The 23,000-nt window shown below is 40.8% G+C and overlaps 1 protein-coding gene across 1 annotated transcript in view; it reads right to left on the minus strand.

Annotated features, from left to right (window-relative positions):
• The window catches only part of gbb (glass bottom boat), a 41,535-nt gene that overhangs the window by 8,138 nt on the left and 10,397 nt on the right, over positions 1–23,000 (minus strand). The window contains exons 2-3 of the mRNA XM_033332587.2: positions 14,844–15,030; positions 8,476–8,630 (exon numbers count right to left, since the gene is read on the minus strand). Of these exons, the coding sequence (XP_033188478.1) occupies positions 8,476–8,630; positions 14,844–15,030 (342 nt within the window). The remainder of the gene's footprint in view (positions 1–8,475; positions 8,631–14,843; positions 15,031–23,000) is intronic.

Raw genomic sequence — 23,000 nt, forward strand, 5'->3', positions numbered from 1 at the left:
AACTGTAATTCCAGGCGACTAATGCGCCGCTGATTATACGTCTTTCACGGATTCTTCGATCCGCGTATCCTTCTGATCCAGTTTCCATATATTAAGAGTAATAAAAAGCAAATTTCTTGGCGTGTCCTCTTGCTGCCGGAGGTTCAAGGATAAAACGATTCCCTACAAAGGGGCAGTCCTAGATCAACCGGCAACGCTTTCGCAATGCTTTCAACAGTCAAGGACGTGGAGGAACCTTGCTCATCTCGCGATTCGTTTCTATCAAAAATTATCAACTCTCGAGGACGCGTTTCACGCGATCTAAAAACGTGTGCCAGTGTCCTAACATGGTATCAAGCTCCCTTCTAAATTTCTCCCTTCGAAAATAAGTATACAGAATTTCATGTAGGAAAATTTTCAAAACTTTGAAACAAAGACATTTTCCTGAAAAGAGGGGATTTTTTGATACCATCCAGTTATAGCTAAATCCTGTAGGAAATTGGCAAATAAAAATGGCAATTACTAGCAATCATGAACACAATTATAATTTCTTCATTTGTTACTCTTAACTGCTACTAAATAATTCAATTTATATATTTGTAACTACGAAATGTTATATCGCATCGAAATAGAGTTTGTTTTATTTAGAAACTAGAGGGTGTACCAGATATTAAAAACATCTGTCTTCTCTAGTGATCTCAACTTTTGTAATCCCGTCATCGGAATATGCAACTATGCAAATAATATCTTCGATCGAGCCGATCTCTTCTCTGAATCTTGCTATAAGCTAAGGCGATCGACGTTGCAATTATTTAACTCCTACAGTGTCATTATCATTTAACTTTCTTCGTCCGTCTTTTTTTCTTATATATATATATATATATCGTTCTCAAATTTTCTCCTATATTTATATCTGTTTTTCGTTTTCTTCGTCGTACATCTATTATCCATTATCGTAACTCATTTTCTTCCTTGTACTCGTAAGTCTGACCGTGATTTGTTAAATAAATACATCTGTCTACCAAGCTGGTTGCGATAAAGTTAAAAAAACAATCGAGTCGTCGAAAAGATTAAAGATCGTCGTACAAACAGAGGGAAAAGTGTAAAGCACGTAACATCAGCACAGCTGGCATACATTCCACGCACAAGTCAAATACCTTTGTCATTGCTCTGTTAATGGCCCGATAGTGACTCTATTACCGCTGAATTAGCATCGCAATAAGTACGAGTAAAACACACAGCATTAACGCTATCGTCACGATCGTCCGTTCTTAGGTGGAGTTTTCTACAGTTCTCTCAGCCATAGATAATCTTTTCTCCCGCTCTCTCTCTTTCTCTCTCTCTTTCCCACTCAATACCTTGATTGTCCAATAAAACGACGATCGTGGACATTTCTCTCAAACGGCGTATAAAATCTGCTCTCTCGGAGCCCGTGGAAAAGATCACCGGAAGAAGAGAGAAACCGAGTACGGTATTCTTGAATCTTCGCTAACCGCAGCCTCCACTAGCCCATTCCCCGACAAATACGACGATCGCCAAACATTTATTTACCCACGAACATCTTTTCAAACACCCGCGCCAACGATGTGGAAACTGCCGATAAACCAACAACATCATGGCCAAATAATAATATTATTACGGCTATTTAAATAAATATACATAGCTGGGATCGCGAAAAGTGAGCGTATTACGCTGTTTGGTAACAAAATTGCAAACATTACTTCGTCATGTTGATAAACCGACGTCGTCGTTACCAAATATCATAATCGTCGAATCGTAATACTTTGCTAGACTAATATTTTTGAGTGATTTTTATGAACCAATACTCCCGTGATTAATATATATATATCAACGTGATTGATACGATAAAGATATTATTACTATCGTTCGCACGAACGTATCCTTCGATCGGTACTATCATACAGAAAATCACGCAGTTAGGTAAGAAAATTCTGAAAACTTGCCGACGAGAATCTTCGAAACACGTAGGAATGAGACGATACGTTCTAATGAGATCGCGAGTTTCTATAACAGATCACGGCGTTAGGAAAGATGCACGAACTTTCTAAAATCAACGATCATCGTCTCTGCCTTGAAATTTCGATGGGACGATAAAAATCGGCTGGATAAATCCGAAGGCATCTGACAAAGGCTCGTTTTCGTTTCGCGGTGATAGCAAGGTGTCGCAAGTCTCAAGAGCGAGCGAGCGAGCGACCGAGCACGCAGTTAGACGCACACGCGTGGGCGTATCACGCGGAGGTGTGTAGCCGGTCTTTAGAAGCGGAGAGATAGCCGCGGCTATACTTTCGAAAGCATCTGGTTTTCTGCAACCGGAGGAAACTTCCTCTGGCCAGGAGGCGGACGGTGAGGAGCCGCGCGCGCGTCCGCGTCACGGCGAACCAGTGCAAACAAACCGAGGGGCTCTTAACCAAACGAGACGAAGTAGAAGAAGAAGAAGAAGAAGAAGAAGAAGAAGAAGAAGAAGGAGAAGAAGCAGAACACGAAGAGGAAGGAGAAGGAGAAGATGAAGAAGAGGGAGAAGAAAAAGTAGGAGAGGAGCGTAGAGTATGCGTGCGAATGCGTGTCGCAAGAGGGACGCGCCTGCAGGGGATAGAACGGGAGAAAAAGAGGGATCAACGCGAGGGATTGGGAGGAGACGAACCGAGTGGACAAGACGAACCAAAGAGGAGCCAAAAGTCAAAGGAAGAGAAAGACGTCGCGCAGGGAATAAGAGAAGGAGAAACAGCGAGAGGGAAGAATTACCGAGGAACGGAATCGTGGCTCTTTCGATGTATGCAACGTATACCTGTGGATACGTGAACGCGCGCAGAGGTGTGCGCCTCCGATCTTGTGTTTTATATTGAATGATCAAAGATAAACCGGTTGTGCTCGCGAAGGAGAGGAGCAGAGAAGCAGAGAGGAGTGAGAAAGAGAGAAAATATACAGGTGCGAGGAGGGTAAGAGGAGGATCGACGTGGGGAGAGAGAGAAACCGGTGAGGAGGAAGAGGAGGAGGCGTATGGAGGTGAGAGAGGCAAGCAACGAAATGATCTAGGCGCGGCAAACAACAAACTGTACGCACGAATACATAGGCATTTCAAGCTCTCGCGTATACATGACCGTCCCAATGCCTCGTTCTCGTGCTGAAACGTGCCTCGTTTAATATCCACGATGTCGTTATGGCAGACCTCTCAAGTGTTACCTGCGCGTATCGCGCCGAGGATACAACGATTACAAGCTAGACACGCGCCGTTCCTCCAAGATCACCAACACTGATTCTTAACTCTGTTTACCACCGAACCAACGTCTCCAATAAACGTTTGCTAATGTTCGCGATCATTCGCATTGAAACACTTGCCAAGTATCCTCTCCACGAAGCAAATGTTTGCGAGCAAAAGCCCATTCGCAGAGAGGAGATCAAGCGCATCGTAAATAGATTCGAATCTGACTAGAAAGTTCCATGCATTTCGTACGTACGTACGTACTTGGAAGGAAAAAAGGATACGTTCGAACTGTAACGTGAGAAAGTAGGAGCAATAGAGAAACACGAGCCATGTCTTCGAGTATGATCGAACCTTGACCAAGTAGATTTCAATTTATTAAGAGTACTTTAACCAGAAATACACGCGTATAAGTATGTATGTCATTTTTCTTACTTCTAGTTTTCGACGTTTCTTATCTTTACAGTACAAGCGTATTACTTTTACATAATATTTCACATAATAATATGTAAATATACGTGAGAGGTACGTTTTCCAAGTTTACAAATATTCATTCTGAGATTTGAAATCAGCTTGTTTAATTCATATTCGTTGTAAATTCGTAAGGTGAAACGTTATCTAGAAACGAAGAGTAATCTAATTCTACGAGTCTCTTGTACCGAAATTACCGAAATTAACTTGCATCGAAATTAATCCCAGCCATACGTATACGTGTTTCGTAGAACAAAACGATCGTTCCTCGGAACATGGGCAACGATTAATGGTAATGCTATCATCAACACGTTGTTGCGAATGCTTTCAACTGTTTATACTTGCTTAAGGCTTGAGGTACATTTACACGTGACACTAAATCGTGACTTTACAGTCATGACACTGAATGTTAGAGCAGTACATTCTACTGCTGCCTCCCTCCCTTCCTCTTCGAGAGGAAAGTCATGACTTTGTGCCACGTGGAAACGTACCATTTACTGCCCTTGCGTTCTTCGCGTTTCCATGGAAGCAAATTCACGTTAGCAAACGTCAGCAATTTTTTAATGCTTTTTATGTATTTGGCTTACTTCTCTGTTTGTCTGTCTGTCTGAGTGTAATTTTTGTAAACGAAATTTCACCCACTTCCAGACCAGCTAGAAAGCTGAAATTTGGAACACACGCTCATTTCCGACGACGTTACGATATAATTTCAGAAAATTGACAATTTCTTTTATTGAAAATAACAGTCTGCCGACGACTGTTAATTAGCCGAGTAGAAATCTGAGAGAATCTTCTTATCTCACAGTGACGAAAGAGTAAAAAATAGAAATTAAAAAACAAAAAATAAAAAAATAATCACTTTCATTTAAAAGCGCGTACTAAAAAGAAAAGAATAATTTTCCTCGTTAGGTATCGTCAGCACACCTGTTAATCATAGAATAGAATATCGTTGAATCGTTAGTCTCGAGATCGCTAAACAAATAAAAATCTAAACTATTAGATTTCTAATTTATATATTTTTCGCGATTGACGATCATAAATCGCCCGGTTCTTCTCGTTGGACGTTTTTCAATAATCTTCGTCGGCGACGAAAACTCAGCGAAACGATGAAATAGGTTTCAAAGTTCGAAATTCTGCCGACAAGGGATTTAAACTGAGACATCAAATGGAAGATGCTGGGTTGAACATTCGCCTGATGCTTGTTAGTTACTGCCACCGTCTGACTTTTATTCCCTCTTCTTTCCACATTTATTTCGTCTTTTCTTTTCTTTTCTTTTCTTTTTTTTTGCTTTTTGTTTGAGCTTCCTTTCGTAGAAGAATCGGTCTTCGAATCTCGGGAACAAGATGAATCGTGGTTTTTAAGTAGTGCTCGAGGGAAGATGTTGGTTCCAAGTGAAGTATTTAACGGCCCTGTTAGTTCTTTTCCAGCATAGAATACGCGAAGCACATACAGACAGAGTGGAGTGTTTGATGCTCGTACCCTTGTATGCATAAAATCTCAACATCAAAAGTCGAATCGGTAGGAAGATACTGGTTCCTTTTTAATCATAGAATGTTAAATAATTCGATGGTTCTCGTTAAAGTTAAGGATGCTGAATGATCGATAGAATTTCACAAAAAGCACTGCGTCGTTATTACAGCGATTATGTTGTTACTGTTTTGTGCGCGAAGAAATTCAATTTCCGATTGATCGCCATAAAGAGAAAGGATAATCGTTAATAGCTTGGTAGAAGACTAGATGCTTCGATTCCGACAACTGGATAGGCAGGGATCGGTGTAATTATTTCGCTGGATCGTTTCAGGCCTGAAACGATAATTTAATTTCACGTTGCAACGTGTATTCCCGCTAGACTGACAGGAGTTTTGCAAGAAAATTAGGTGGAACGCGATATAAAGCATTCTAGCATTATTCAATTATTCAACAATCGTGATCCAATTACTGCGTCGATGTCGGTAATCCAAGGCGCCCTATCTCGATCTTTCCTTCGGAATATCGAACGCAACCGGCACTTATTCAACGCGATCGATTTATTCTACAACGTGTAACAACAAAACGGATTGCAAGCCAGCCAGTACAGATAAAACTCCATTGACGAATAGATCGTACAAGGTTATTCGCTCGTATCGACCAACCACGCTCGAATTTCCATCGATGTACAAAGAATTACGTACGTACGCGCACGAGAGCGTGTCGAAGATTTCTCTTTAACGTAGAAATAAATACAATTCGGAGGCCAAGTAACGATCAACGATGCAGAATTGATCAAGCAACGTCGACATGGAAATAATCGAAGCAAACATAGTTAAAGAGCGATGAGAAGGATTTTAATGAACGTTCAACGCGAACCTTCTCGAGATCCTATTCATCCGACGAGTCGATAGCTCCTTAAACGAAGGATAGCCTGATACGAAGATCATCGACGAATCTCATCTCTGGCACTCGAATATACCGAGAAAACACATGTTCGTCGGGAATATTAGTTCGAGATCTCTGTAGCTGGTTGTATTTCGTACGTTATCCCGGTGAGATTTAATCGGCCAAGGCTACCACCGTTCCCAGATCGGTGAGGAGATCTGGCTCGACGACCGTGCAAAGAAACGAAAATCATCAATGATCTAAAGCTCATCGGTTCGTGGGCCAGCCAACAGGTGTAGCTTATCTAAAGAATCAAATCAAGGTAATCTTCCCTCGTACGCCTCGTGACGATTCTCATCTAAGATTCGGTGGCAGAATTGGATTCAGGGGCGTCCTTATCTCACCATCTGGGTCTTCACTCCGTTCACGTATATCGTTCTCCGTCTCTCTCGTATAGTCTCACAGCCGGACTTTGTCCGTTCCTCGGGCTAAATCCCACGCACGAACATCTCGCCAGTATAGGAAGACAAGACGACGCCACGGCTTGGCCTCTTGTCGATGATGTATTCGTGCTGGCTAGCAGTAGGAAGGACCTCGAGTGACGCACGAAAATTCGCAAGAAGCGAGCAAGATCTACGTCCTCGATTCGCAAACCATCCACTCCCTCCATTTCCCTCTGCGTTTCGTTTCTCGTCGTCTCGTTACGTTTCGTTTCGTATCAACGTTTTCTCGTTTCATACTAAAAATCTTAACGTTTCCAGTTCCTCGCGGGTCTATCGCGAACTAACGTATTTCTATATAAGCTATTTATAAAGAAAACTGTCTCCGTCTGTCAGGATAAATGAAATGAAGAATGAAATATTAATCTTCGCCGAGGAAATGAATAAATTGAACGAAAGATAGAAGATCAATTTCGTCGGAAATAAATTTATTCGTCGGATACGCCTCAATTACGCCTAACAAGTACATCGCTGTCGCATAGAAGACGTGGAAAAAATCGCTTGAACCAGACGTACGAGCGCTCTCGAGGCATCGATCTGGCGCATAACTCGCGCGTAGAAAATAATCAGTGACAAATAGAAAATAATCGGTGACAAATAGAAAATAATTGTGGGTATATTCCACGAAACGGACTGCACGTGCACGAGCGAGCTCCGAGGAAGAGAAATGGACCGGAAAGGTGGAAAGGCCCGAGGCCTGATACGAAGCCATCGCTAGCCGATCGGTCGCGTACAGGACCGAAGGCACAGCGTGCGAGAGCAAGGAACGCTTTTCAGCATGGGAGTGAGAGCGTGGAACAGGTGTACGCTCGAGAAAGCATATACCTGTACACATCCGCGGAGACTGCCTTCTCTGCTCTGCCAGGTGTACAAGAAATGCCCGGAATTCACCGCGTCGAACTTCTGACCCCGAAGCGTTTATTAGCCACGATCTATTGCTCAATAGGAAGCGTGCGCCGCGTCTTGTTACTCGTTAGTCGAACACCGGCTCTGCGTACACCATCCTACGATCCTTTCGTGTCCTTTCACGTAAGCAGAGACGCTTTCGAATTTATGTGAATCGTTTTATCGAAAATATCGTGTTGATACTTTTACGAATTTTCACGAAACGGAGACAATTCGCGTAATCGAAGTTGAGGATCTTGGATCATAGAACAAAAATCTGAATGCGCGAACGAAAGAATATCGAAAGATAACGTTCACAGCGACATTTTGAAAGGATATATCCAGCGATGTAGAACTTTAGGATTCGAGACCGCGTTTCGTTTGACTTACAGGGAACAAAGTAGCTGTGAAGAAGAAGTAGCTGTTAAGCTAGCAGTACGAAGCTATCTTTTTCGTCAAAGTCGATTAAGAAATTCTCGATAATCTTCTACCCAAAAGATCAACAACCCCATAAAAAAAATGAATATTTGAAAATTTCGAGTTAAATATGCATATAAATGGCACATTCACATGTTTGCACGCTCGATTACTGGACACTGAAGCTTAGCAAAACCCACAGGATGGACTGTTTCTGCGATGTTCCGCAGACTATCGAAAGATAAATCACAGGCAGAATATTTTAAAATTAGCCTCCTATGTTATATCGAAAATAATTTCTCATTTCGATTACATTGTGCTCCAAAGATTTGCCTATAAATTTCCATAAATGCAACAGTTACCAACCGAACTTATTCAAAACCTTTTTCTACTTAAATAAACAATATTTTACGAACTATCGCGATTTAAAAAGGTATTGTATAGATGATCATTATATTGCGATATTACCATAGAGCATTAAACTATTCGATATTTCTATCATTTTCATTAAAAACTTCCTCTGTTTGATCGAAAGTCAACGAATAGACTTCAGTAGACGCGTAATGTAAGGAAAGCCATAAATAGAAGATCATAAAACTTTGTACAGCACAGAAGTAGTAATTGCAAGATAGTAAATTTTTACTCACCAGAACGATCTGCGGGATGTACTGACAGATACAATCCCTTGTTTCCATCAGGATTATTCACCCAATGATCGAGAGGCTCGCTAACGTTTAAAGTCAACCACCCCTCTTTTCCTGTCGTCGTATTCACTGCATCTACGTATTGCAACTCCCTTGTCCTACAACATGAAAAATACAGTCGTATATAATACGACGAATACAGTAACTGTGAAAATTTCTATTAAAAGTATGTATATTATTTATCGTAACGAGGCTTAAGGCATCGCTACTTCGCCAGTGTTTCCAATGTTTTCTCTTTTTTTTTTTTTTTGTTTTGTAACTTTGTCTATAAAAGGTATAAAATTGATTCAAAAGATTTATTTAACTTTGTCGTCTTAATATTCGGATTATTCGGATTGGCGATTACTTGGAAATTTCGAAATGTTCGACGTAACTGGATTTATAACAAATATCGATTTGTTATAAATATATCAGAATTGTGACTATTATATATTTAAATCTTAACGGAAGCCTAGTATTAAGGCAAAGTAGCCGAGCAAAATAATATGTAAAACAGAGTTAAGTTTTCAAAACAGTATGTGTCAAAGATTCTATTCTAGTGGTAATGTTACCTTCTGACTAACAATAAGCTCTAAGCATTGCAACGCATTAACCGCTAAATGCTCGGTGTCACTAATATCCCTGCGATTTTCCTTGCATACATCAAGGAAAACTCGCGTTACTCATTACGTTAACACGCAGTTGTGTGGACATCATACGGACAACACACGTCACATGGAAATTATCTCGCTGATCAAAACAAACATCTTCCATCCTCGCACCTCTACAAAATTTTTACGCTTCTTCAAACGAAACTTCAAATATTTTCTCACTCTATGCAAAAACTATGAATTGTTAATAGACACTATTAGCTGCGCTGTTCGCTACACGGCTGCTCCTAAATACCTGAACGTCTTGATCGGTTTTTAGTAATAATATCTACGCGAATGTTACGAAAGTAGGAAAATTAATAGTTTAAATGATATTCATCGTCTGCTATATTTACCATCTATTTCCGAAAGCCACGAATTAGAAATCGATGTTACTTTTTAACGACGATCCCAAAAGATACAGAGATGTGGTAATGGTAAATTTTATTTTTTTCCTTCGAACATTTCAAAATATTTACCGATATTGTCCGCCTCGATTAGTATCTAAGGACATAACGTGAAAGGAATAAGGCTAAAAAATAAGAAACGAATATCCGTTTGTGGTCTTAACATATTCGTGTCTGAAGATGTTAAAGTTATCATTGAAGATGTAATAGGATGCTTGACATATTATACACTGAAATTTTCTATCAAAGTACTCTTTCCATTATCGCAATATCTCTAAAGTGTAACGTTACATCGAAATACGTCTAACAATTTTTGCTGATAATAAAAATTAAATCTTGTCCATGGGGCATACAAAATACGTACGTGTCAGATAAAATACGTTAAAACAGAAAAATATATTCTGCTATATACGAGTATAACGATAGCAGAAAATAAGGTAATCGTAGATGCTATTATCGATCAAGAAACGATCGGATACATTTAAGCGATAACGTACATATGTATATCCTGACAATTAGCGATAATAGCAAAGTGTGTTAATTGGCAAACACCAAGATTCAACAGCAGATGGTCAAAGACGTATATTGTTTCTCTATCGTTGCACGGCTTCGAATCGCGCAATTCATCGATAAAATCGATCAATAGAAAACCACTGATTCTTACGTAAGCACGCTAACCGTGATATACATCGTACGACGAAGCATATACGACTATTTGCCATAATTCGTCCTCGATCGTGACTCGACAATTCGCGCAAATCTATCTTGCACGTGGCTCGTGTCAATATGATTTCAGCGAAACACACTAATCATTGTTCATTGAGCGAACGGGCTCATCTCCGATCTCCACGGTCAAAGACATTCCTTAAACGACGCATTTATCTTTTTCCCGGGACTGATTATCGTTCCCATAATTGAATAATTGAGAACGCTAAAACTGTATACAGACGCAGGACGAACGTTCCCGCATAAATTTATCACCGGAGATTGTACGCATTATCCATTTTCTTTCCGTCTTTTTCCCTTTCTTTTATCTCGGTTTGTTCGTTTACGGTTTGTTTACGCGTGGAAGAATTTTTAATAAATTACGAAGCTCTTGCTACCTCGAAATATCGTAATATTATTCTACGCTAAATATTTATTAATTCTCTTGGACGTTCCAGGATTTTCTTCTTTCCTTTAATCTCGATCGATTTGACATTATCTTTAATAGCTTCGAGGTACGTGTAACGAGTTTTATGTCTCGCACGTTATTGCAGATTCACAATGTGCTTGCCAATTTATTAGAATTTACTCGACCCTAAGGTCCCGTCGATCTCGATTTATTTAAAATTACTTTTCTGTTTAAAAGAAGATTCACAATGTGCTCGCCAGTTTATTAGAATTTACTCGACTCTAAGGTTGTAAAATTTGTTTCCCTCCCGTCGATCTCGATTTATTTAAAATTATTTTTCTGTTTAAAAGAAGATTCACAATGTGCTTGCCAGTTTATTAGAATTTACTCGACTCTAAGGTTGTAAAATTTGTTTCCCTCCCGTCGATCTCGATTTATTTAAAAATATTTTTCTCCTTAAACGAAGAAGAAATTTGGTATTAGTTTCGAACGAATGATTAATAATTTCACAGCGAATTCTAAAATGTATTGATGTTCTTGGAAATAATTGATATACGTTTTGTTTCACGTTCACGATAACGTATTGTTGGCGATACGAAATGTTTGTTTACTGAAATTAATTCTCTTAATGTGTTGTAACAGATGCGGCTGTTAAATTGTTTTCCTTCGGCCGAGTGTGAATTCCTGAATTGCAAAGCGTAGAATTGAATACATTTCAGCCTCGCAGCTGTGCATTCATAAACGTAAGCATTGATGAAGATGTCTCGCGATTATCAATCAACTTTTAGCTTTCCTGAGGTATTATGTATATTTGAATTTCAAAGTGCAGCCGTTACATTGTGATAAACAGGCACAAAGACAAACATCAATTTTTTCCGCGGCAAATTGAATACCATCGCTCGATGATAAATACCGATTGAATCTTAACAATTTCTTGAATGCGAAGCGTGAATAGATAAACGATCGGTGAAAAATGATAAAAACGCGTGTGATAGAGATAAATTCAGAATGAAAACAAAATATTGAAACAAAATAGCGGTATCAAATTGCGGAATTATAATTATCGTAAAATTTCAATTACGTTTAATACGCGTGCACGAGTGTATATATAAATATGTACATACGCTAAAATAAGATACAATAATTGGCAGCGATTGTAAAACTGCGATAACAGCGTTATCAGAACGGTACACGTAATTCTATATGATCATCTAATGCATTTATAATCACATTTATGTTAGGATATTACTGTATTTGTTACTATTGCGTTATTAATCATTCGAAATTCAGTAATGCGACACGTAACTCATTTTGACGAATTTTTCACTTCTACTTATTATTATTAATAGCAATTACAGAAGTATTAGACAAATATTTCGACAAGTAACAATGTATATGATAAATTTATAGAATATTCTATTACATTCTACTTATAGAGTACTCCGTTTATATTAAATTAATACGATATAAATAAAGTTAAAATGAGAAGGACAAAAAAGGAACAATTGATCTTTCCAACTAAACGAATACGACACGTGAACCCCATAAACCGGCGAAACGGAGCGAGAACAGCCGTCCAAGAAACGGCGGCAAGCGAGAAAAATTTATGAATTGCTAATTGAGACTAAAAGCACGAGACCCTGAAGCTCGTTACGGCAAGTGTCACTGTCTGACTTTCGTCAGAGAAGTCCTCTTATCATGGTCCAGAGACAGCTGACGCGGCCTGGTATCCCTACCACAGGAGAACTCTTATGGAAACCTGGTGCGCACACGTAAGAAACCAGAGTCGCCAGCTTGTCTCGGCTGGACCAGAAGGTGGAGGAGGATAAAGAGGTGGAGGAGGATGCGTCACGCATCGAGTTTGACGGAAGAAGCCGAAGAAGAAAGAGTAGAAGGAGGAGAAGGAAGAGGAGGTGGAGTGGCTGCGTGCGTGTAACTGCGTAGGCACACCAAGTAACTCGTGCTCTTAACTCCTCGCTCGGAGCCCGTCTCCACGGCTAATTTACCTCAATTTACGGAATAGCGTTTCCTGTCGGGGGCCTGTATATCGGTCAGGTCACAGTACCAAAGTCTACGGAAGTATCAGACAGGGATGGCTCTAGACTAGCTGTCGCCATCCGCTATACGGTCTTTCTCGTCTGAGAAGCGGACACGTGGACGCGAACCGAGCAGCCTGCATTGCTTGCTGAAGCCGTCGGTCTGTCGCGTCTATCGAGATAAATCGTCCTTTCGAGAGATCCAATTCAACGGGGATAAGAATGGAACCGCGTCAAGACAACAATCGTTCGATCGTAGAGATAATTGAACGAAAGTACGATACAAGGAACGAGAAGAGTCGATGAAAAGATCATTGTCAACTTTGAAATACCGTACCTACGCACAGGAGCTCGTCAAGACTGGACTGAAATATCAAATACCTGAACCGTAGAAACAACTGAGATGATCGAACAACATGATGTTATTTACGCGATGATTGAACAAGTTCAGAGTTAAGAAATTGTCAGGAGCTAGCATCTCTTCGAAATAGTTGAAATTAAAGGAGTAGAGAATATTTTGAGAATAGTATCACGGTGTAACTTTTGAATTACAGGTGGTCGAAAATAGTAGGTAGCTTTAGAACATTTCGTTTTACCTTTGCAGCGTTTATGCTTAAAAGGAATCAGAGAAGGCACAAAATTCGCGTTTACCTTTTCACAGGTAAGGATTTTCAACGTTCGAGGGTTAAATGTAACAAAGAAAGAATGGGAAATTTAACGGAAGGATGGACACCTGTAGAGAACGAGGCAAAATATACGTATCTGATCGTTTATTGACTAATTTCACCTAATATCCGTAATAAAAAATGTATCATTGCTATGGAATGACCCAATATATAAGAAATATGGCGTAATATAGTCGGTGGTTCTAGAAAGGAATCGGTCGTTATTCGTGCGCCGCTAGACGGCCCTGGATATGAATGAGAAAGGTAGAATCGACGAAAGACGAGTGGGCTGGTCCCCGAAACTCTCACAGGTAGAACAAATACCTGAGATTTTTTCGGCGACTTAAGGACGGCCTAATTAGAGGCACGATGACGATGTCAAAAACCACGGACTCTGCCTGAAGGAACACGAAATTGGTCTAGCCACCCACCCGGGTGGGATCTGCTTCACCAACGTCGGAAGAAGACAGAAGAGAAAGAGTACCGTTTTTCCACCATGCCCCTTCCCCGTTCTCCTCTTCGCCCTACTCGCTAGTTAAAGGTCACCTCAAACCTATCAGTCACCCTTACTCACCCCGAAATAGTAGCCAGTCAGAGCTGGCTGCAGGTAGGAACAATACCTGAAACACTTTTCCCAGAAACGGGACATTCCAATTAACACGATAATGACATTCAGGGAAAGAACACATTCCATTGCAAGCTCGTAAGGAAAAATACGTAATTCGGCGTCTTTGAATTTGTTGCCTCGAACAAGGTGTAAGGTGTGGGAAAAATTAGTTACGATTTTTAAACAACATTCCTTCGATGGCACGTGTTTCGAGGATACAGCGATAGAAAACCTCTGTTTCCTCTGAAAACCACTGAAGAAAAATTCTGTTTATGTATATAAAACGGATTTTAATTGAAATATGACTCTAGCGGGACAATTAGCATTGCGAAAGTAATTTTGAGGGTACTATGTTTTAGCATTAATGGTCTTATTCCATCTACTTTTAACGCATAACGAGCTCTCTATTATATATTACGTTTTACTGCGAAGAAAATCGCCTTTAAAAATTTATCGCTATTGGCATTAGGTATTCCTGTGAAATTCTCGCCAAATCGCACTAAACGAATTAGTTTAACGTTTTCACTTCTTGCGTGGAAAGTTAGAATGTTGAAAGCAAATACGTCATTTGATTTCTTATCGAAGAAACTAATAAGAAAATTAATAATGCAATTTGCCGACTACTTTTTCGACTCGATATGACTTTCTAAATTATCGGAACAAAGATCAGAACGACCGTGGCAACTATTACGATAAAAGTCCCGTATATCTTGGCTCTTAAAGAGTTAGAAAGAGCCACATACTTAAAGGACACCTCGTATAATCCTCGCTGAAAGCAGATTATCCCTAACTTTGAACTGACAGCCCGAGTAAATCGCGTCACATGCAAACAAGCCCCTTTTACAAGACTCACCCGTCTTCGGTTCTCAAGACCCGGTAGGCTGTGATCATGTACGATCCGCGATTCCTCCGATTCTTCACGTCCATGCTGCGATAGAGCCTGAGCTCTGCACTGATTATGTGCTCCCCCGGTGGTACCTCGGAGACGTCAAACCATAGCCTTTTGCCGCGCTCATGCCTCACTCCCGGAACATGATGATCTGCAGATCGAGAAAAAGCGTCTCATTAACCGATGACGACCGAGCCAATCTGACGAAACGAAAGGTAAACGTAGATTTACGACGGGATTGTCGAATGGCAATTAGCTGGTTCACCCGGGGTAAAGCGCTTTTACTCATTATCCTTCGGCCGGATACCGATAGCTGAGATAACTTTTGTAAACATCCTTTCGACGATTCCCTTCGTAAAAGCGTCCATCGTTGGATCTTAAGAAAACAGAGATTTTTTTTGTCGTTCACGATGTTAGGAAACGATAGTACGATGGTGTAATGCATCGGTATAGGCGTGTAATGGGGCCGTGAGCCGCGAGAAAAGGGAAATAAATAAAGCGCATCGTTACTTATCGTAGATACGTAACATCGAAATGACTGGAAAGCGAAGAATAATAGGAAGGTACTTAGGTTTACAATACTTTCGGGGAAAGTAACGGGGAATAACGCTGTACTGCCTATTAAGCTAACAATTTCGCTTCTATGGACACTGTCGATGTACTAGAGACTACTTTGGTCATAAAGAGCACACATTTTTTTTTAAATATAGCTGTTAACATAGTTTTGTACATATATTGCATCATAAGAATTAGAACCTGAAATATCGTCGAAACTGTTAATTGTAGCGGAAAATGTTTCGAACGAACGTTAAATGAACAGCAGGAGTATAATTTTCTGTGATTAGATTCTTTATTAGTTAACTAAAAAGTATGAAAGCCAAATATGTATTAATTATAAAAATTGCTTCTTTACAAATTCCTATAGCGCATATATAAATTAACATATTCCTATATTATGTATCAACATAGATCACTATAGTTGCAAACTTTTCTCTCGCCTAATATAAAACTGGAATATTATGTTCGTAATGTTTAATTATTATAAATATTCGTTTCTGTAAATATTCTTAGCGAAATAGAAAATCATATCGTCGATACGATACATACGCTTCGTTGTTTTCCTTTTGCGCAACTACCTCACTTAAGAGTAATTATCCTTTTATTTCGAGGTAGACCTCTTCTCCTTATCTCCCTGTTCAACCACGAAAGGTAAAACTTTAGAAAACAGCGGAAAAGGTAAAATGCCGATAATCTCCGTAAACTGAGTAACCTGTTCGTTTACGATAAATTTCGAACCGAAGCACCGGCCCAAACTTGTCTTCCCTAATTGTCTACCTAGACATTGCCTAAATTCCTCTACAACCGTTCCATTCTCCGAATATCGGTCTACAATGCACCGTTGGAAATATATCGTTGCTGTCGTACAAGTTCCTTGACAAAGCATAGCAGAACTACCAAAAGCAACGAACGATCAACAAATATTTTGACCGTATAAGAAACGCAAGATTCAAAATCAAAACGTAGCTTCGATATAAGCTTCTCCCTTTTTTTTTCCAAATCCGCATTATTAAATTCTCGCTATCGTAAAAATTACCATTCCGTTATTAGCTTCTCGCAAGCACAGTAGGAAAGATTAAAATTCCACTCGATCATTCAAACAACGTAACAACGCGCGTAAAACGTAACCTGTTACTTGCGATCTAGATTGCGAAACCCTTAATTAATATCCTGCCGGGAACAAAAACAAGAAAAGGACGAAAAAGATGAAGAGAAAGCGACTAAAAGAGAAGAGGAGGAGAACAGAGTCGGATATAGCACGACTCGGCTTCGCAACGAGGCTCGGTCAGCCGGTAGGAAAAAAGAGTATCGTTCCAAGTAGCGATTCGACTTTCAGCAAACATCGATCAACCAGGTTCCAGCAAAGCCCCCGACCCGCCAGCAGCCAACGGTAATTCCATCGTTCACGCTAAACTGGTTGCAAATCAATTTTCCCCGAAACAACGAACCGAGCTCGTCCCAGTCACATCTTAATCCCCGAGCGATCTGGCTGGCGGTACGGCCTCGAAACGGGGATCGGCAGATCGTCGAAACGTGGACGAAGAAGAGGAAGAGGGCGGATGGCCAGTGCACGGGCAGCAGGCAGCCTATAGCCGACACCGATAACCAGCTATCCTCGTTCCGGCACGAGATCGATAAGGGAATCGTTACCTCCGTAAATGAGAGGCCCCCAGAACGAGCCGTGGACAATTCGCAGCGTGAAATCGTCCTTTTTTCTACCGCCAAAGCGAGCGCCTCGAACAGAGAGCAAAAGGGAAGCCAGCAGTAGGTACCCTTCCTCCGCTATGGTTGGAGGACTGTGGCCCTTAAGTAATGCCTAATGTTTCTCCCGAGGAGGCCGACTCACGGGAGGTGGGGGACTAGAACGAGGAGCACAAGCGAACGAGAAAGCCGAAAAGAAGAGAGGAGGGAACGATGGGCAGAGAGGGGTAGGGGGAGGGGAGGGCATAAAAATTTGTTTTGTTTTTCTCTTCGGACGGTCGCATTCCAACGGCACCTGATTGCCGCGAGCCGAGCTGGACCCCTCGGCTCTCGGGGTGGTCCCGAATAGCTTGGGACCATCCTGGACCGCTCCACGACCGACTGGACTTTTGTTTTTTACCCCACCAACCACCTCTTTCTCTTCTACGTCTTCGGTCCTCCTCTGACAGAGTCCTCTCTTGTACACCTACAAATACTCTTCTCCTCTTCGTCTTCTCGTCTTCTCCAACTCTAATCACTCTCTCGAAAGGCCTCTCTCCTCTCCTCTTCTCGCATCTTCTCGCATCTTGTCTCTCGTTCCTCCGCGCCTAACATACACGCGAGAACTTGGAAAGAGAAAGAGAGAGGGCGGACTAAAACGGACTAAACGAACTCAGGGTCCCTCTTTTCACATAGGAACGCTCCTTGTTCGTTCTTGCGATATTTTCCTGGAAATATCCGTGGGCCGTTTCTCGGAGATCCGTCGTTTCGCGGGCTGATCGACGATGAGTCGATCCACCCGTTCTATGCTCAGTTCGACAACTTTCGACCACGAGTCCGGCTGGATTATTAGTTCGCAGTAACGCAGCGACCGGATGCTCCTTTCGGATCATTCGAACACATCGACCGTGGGAATACCGTCTCTTCCTCTGTGCCCGCTGCCGCCGCGCTGCGTTTAAAGGCTTACGCATAGCTTGCATAATTGTGCTCCGATCGATCGTCACAGTGGAAGATGCAAATCACGACGGTTTAATCGATTTAGAAAGCTTCGACAAGCAACGAATTCATCTTTGCTCAATGTGTGAGATTTGTATGAAACTTAGTTTTGGCTATTCCAGAGAGAATCTTGAAACGTTAAATGTCAGTGTCCTTTTACTGGAATTTTTATAGAATTTTAGAAATTTTTATTGCCTTAGGATTTCACCAAAATAGGATCACACGGTATCTAATTAGAATATTTTTAACGATGCAGTCAAACTCATCGGACTTAAGGAATTAGAAATTCACAAATGTACAAGGTTTCGCCAATTTTACAAAGATCCTCGTACAAATCCCATAACTTACGTAACTTACGTGCGATTAAACGAGAAAGATTTCATCGAACGTAGCAGCTCCGCTCTGTAATGTCACGAACCTTCCTCTCCTCGTTATCGCGTCAACCGTAAACGGTTAAGGCGATCACGAAGCATCGCCTTAAATCTACATCTTCGCAATTTATTCCTAAACCTTGCTTTTGTTTCCTCGCAAAAGTATTCGTCTCTTACAAATGCAAATCTCCAAGACAAACTAGAAAACGCGTACCCACCGACAGTGCCATTTTTCTGTTTTCTTGAGCTGATGGCAATTCTTCAGCGAAAGACGAGATCTAATCGAAAATATTTCAAAGCACCGCCTCGTAAACCCCGTAACCTGCGTGAAATCTCATCGGGACAGTTTCACCAACTCGGAAAGGAGTTAAAGAGCCGACACAGAGGAACGAAGCATAGTACGAACAAATGGAGGCACGAAGAGGAAACCGAAACTCAACAGCCGTCGCACACGTCGCGTCGGGCCTAATCATTAGTCTAACTACGAACAGAGGGAACGGTGCTCGCGGCATTCGCCACTTTTACACAGTGCGCAGAAACAACGAACGATCCATCCATCTCGTTCTGGCATGTTTCTCCTTCCTCTTCTTTCCCCTCTTCGTCTTCTTCTTCTTCTTCTACTTCTGCTTCTCCTTCACCGGACCTCCCTTCTTCCTCTTGTCTGGCCTGTTGAAGGAGCCGCCCTCGGCGGAAGATAGATAGATAGGGAGAGAAAGAGGTCCTGGGAAAGAAAGAAGCAAAAGGAGCAGCCAGGATGAGCCAGGGCACCCAAGTTGAGACATTTTTACCTGCCCGCGGCTTCACGTGGGGAGAGATATTGACTCGTCTTCCCCGTTCGACTATCCACGCGATTTGGCGGAACAGAGAGGGCAGATGGGGAAACTTTGTATAATATATGGGCCGCACCGCGACTCCGCACGTACGTGTGAGCACACGCCTACAAAATTCGTCCAGATGCACGTACCCCGAAAGGATCGGCCTACAGCGGCCCATAAATCGGACGATACTTTTTAGGGGAGTACGCGATTCCCTCTCTGACAAATGGAAAGATCATGAGGACTAATTATACGAGCAATTAATATTAGCTCGTCCTCTACGCGATGTCGGGTTTCTTAAATAAACGTTCAGCTCTTATTTGTTAATACATTTTTTAATGGAACTTTCGTTCGGAGGTTTGAGCAATTTGTAAAACAACGGTAGAGGAACTATATTGAGTTGTTGGAAAATACGATAAATGGAAACGAACGACCATGCAACGATCTACTCTTAAAACACACTGTACTTTTTCTGTTTTTATACTGTTCCGCGACATAGAGGTCCGGCCCGTTAGCTGAATAAATAAATTGAAATAGAATTGAAACTTGTTGCGCTTGTGATCAAAATTTATTTAATAATTTAATAGACAGTTTTTTCAAAACTCTGAATCATGTGTTTCAACTTTCAATAATTACGTGCCTCTGTGGGGACAAAATATTGGACATTAACGATTTTGTTTGACAAGTAGAATGGACAAATGCTTTCGTAAAGCTGAATTATGCGACTGACTTGGAATCTCGATTCGCTGTGAAATTTACGGCGACTCGCGGCGAGAAATGAAAATTATTGAGTCGCGTAGAGTATGTAAATTTTCTTTTCAGAAAAATCAATTAGGTGCGGTATAAAAATCCGCAGGGAGAAATTTATGAAATTATTTATGAGACGTTCCTTTCGCAACGGATACCAAGTTCGACTGGACATGTAATGATGTTTCTAGTTTGGTCCGTCTGTCAATAAATTAGCATCTCATAGACCATCGTACAAAAAGGCCAAGAACAAACAGCCTCTAAAAAATGATGGCAAAACATATTTCTCTAAATATCGATGACTTTGTAATCATCACGGGAACTGCAGGTTTATTCCAAACTGAAGGACGAACATTTAAACATTAAAAAATATATATATATATAATTACATAATTATTTAACAATATATATTTAATAATTATGTAACATATATTTCTAATATTATATATATATATATAATTGCGTGATGTCTTATAAAAAGAAATTAAGTCATCGTAGAACACCGTTATAGCCCCTCTTTAATACTTGCAAATTTACGTAATTTTTACGTTTACGTGCTGCTTTTTCTTACGTTTGCCACGTGTCAAATTGACACAAATTGACAACAAACGAGGGTGAATTCGATCGTACTTTAACGAGCGGCAGAATTTCGGACGATCCTGCCATCCCGTGCAAAACTGCTGGTAACTGGACTTGCCGGTACAGTAGCAAGTTCCATTCAGATCGATTTTTTGGCCGTTAGTAACGCGCGTACGTGTAACAAACAATACGGGAAGGAACATGAACGAGGATAAAACAAGTATAAACCAGAAAACCGACGTACGATGGAAAGAGAGACGGGACGAGAAGAGATTCTGTAAAGGGGGTAAGGGGGCTAGCAATGGCAATCAATTAAGACTCGCTGGGCGTCGTATAACGTAATAACGCGTTTTAATTTATGCTGGTTTTTATCGGACGCCCGGAGTTCCCAGTACTGGGTTGGGTACATATGTCGAATAAGTTATGGTTATGGGTATCAATTTATATGCATGCCGCATATCGCGTCGAAGAGCCTAGAACGTTTCTCACCGCGAGCCACGGCATGAGACGTCTCGGAGATAAAGCAGGAGGGACAGATAAGCGTGAAAGAGAAAGAGGGACCAACAACTTTCCGAGAACTGTTCGACCGCGCTTCTTCTGCCACCCTCGCGAACGGACGCGACTCCTCCGTAGGACCTCGAAACAGATCTGAGACCGATCTCAGCCTCGAGATCACAGAACACCTTGTCTTTTTTCCTACATCGAACCCAACACCGATGTTTCTAATGCAAAAATTTGTACCGCGATTTTACTTACAAATCCGCGTTGAATTTTGAATTATCATCTTACTCGAGGAACTACGAGTTCGAGCGTTCGGTTTTGCTTCGTTATGGCAGTCTCTCGCAGACTGTAGACAAGAGATTACGTTTTCTTATGTCTCTCAATCAATTTTGTGCAATTTTGCTTATATCTGCAAGGTTAGATTTTAATTCTTCAGGGAGTTAGATGTTGATACTTGATTTGTCGTCGTTTTGGATTTCGCTGTTTGCTCGAATTCTCTTCCGTTTCGATGAAATACGTGAGTTTTGCAGCGAGGGAAGTTGGTGGAATTTTTGAAGCTTTCGACGACAGTTATTTCTGTGGAACTCAATGATCGAAAACTATATATAGATGCGACATCATTTTAATTTTGCTGTTTGCTTGAGTTCCTTCTCGTTCCAATCTAGTGCGTAATGGTAGTTGACGGGCTTATTAAATTTTTTTAACAGATTTTCAGTTCTTGCTGCAGGAATTGCTTTTGGAAAAATCGATGTGATGATAGTTACGTAAATGTAGATTTAATGCTATTTCGAATTACGCTGTTTAAATTCCTTCTCCATTTACAGCTCTCCCGAACAGTATGAATTAGTATGAACAATGTAGTGAGTAAATCTTATATCGTAATCAACTTGAGAATTGTTCGGAGTTTTTGAAAGGGTTGTTCTCAGGGAAACTGATGTTTGAGAATTATATGCAGATTTATCGCAATTTTGGACATTCGTTTCAATTATTTCCACGAATCCATCGCGAAAAAGACACGTTTCAATCTTTTTCCTGGTATAATTTTATTTGATGAATGGCAATTGAATTGGTTCTTAGATCTACATAGAAGAAATTCTTCTTCTCTGACAGTAATGTTTCTCGAGAACTCACTTAGTTGCAATTCGAGTCTCTATCGTATTCTCTGAAACATATTGAAACTGTAAATGTTTTCTTCTATGGATTGTAAACACTTCACATGCCTGAGCGATCATCATTTCGAAAATGATTTACAGAAAAACATTATTTCCTCAAATAACTCGCAGTTTCCTCTCGGGGCTCTCTGCTTCTTTTTCGAACTGTCATAACAAATTTTACCAATCGATTACGATCGTTTGAGAAGACAAACAAAATTGTTTCAAATTCTCAATAAATACCTCGACTTTCGTAAAATTTCATCGTCAAGTTCGATCATCCTTTAACTTGGCGATTTCTCAAATTTAACTATTCCTTTTTCCTAAGGATATTCCGCCTATACGTATTTGTTACGCGACGAATCAAATCCCAAGTCCTTGAAAAAGTTCCTATTCTTCTTGCACTTAGTTCTCAGGAATTCATTTATTCGCGGTGAATGGACTTTTCGCTGTACTTCCTCAGACATGTTAGAATTATGGATTATCTTCGCGTCTCTGCCAGCGAGGGGCAACGTTTTTCTTTCTCCTCTTCAATTTATTCTATCACCGCGATTTGATGAATTGCACTTGCTAAGAATTCTAATTTCCCCGTCAGACCTCTTCTTTATTGAACATTAGTTTTCAAGCATCCCGGATACGTGTTAGAATTTTAGATATTTCCCGTTTCTTCCTGCTATTTCGATGTCTTCTTCCTCTCTGCGATTCAACGAACTTCGCTCGCTG

This window comes from Bombus vancouverensis, chromosome 7 (genome assembly GCF_051014615.1).
Source record: "Bombus vancouverensis nearcticus chromosome 7, iyBomVanc1_principal, whole genome shotgun sequence".
Lineage (NCBI taxonomy): Eukaryota > Metazoa > Arthropoda > Insecta > Hymenoptera > Apidae > Bombus > Bombus vancouverensis.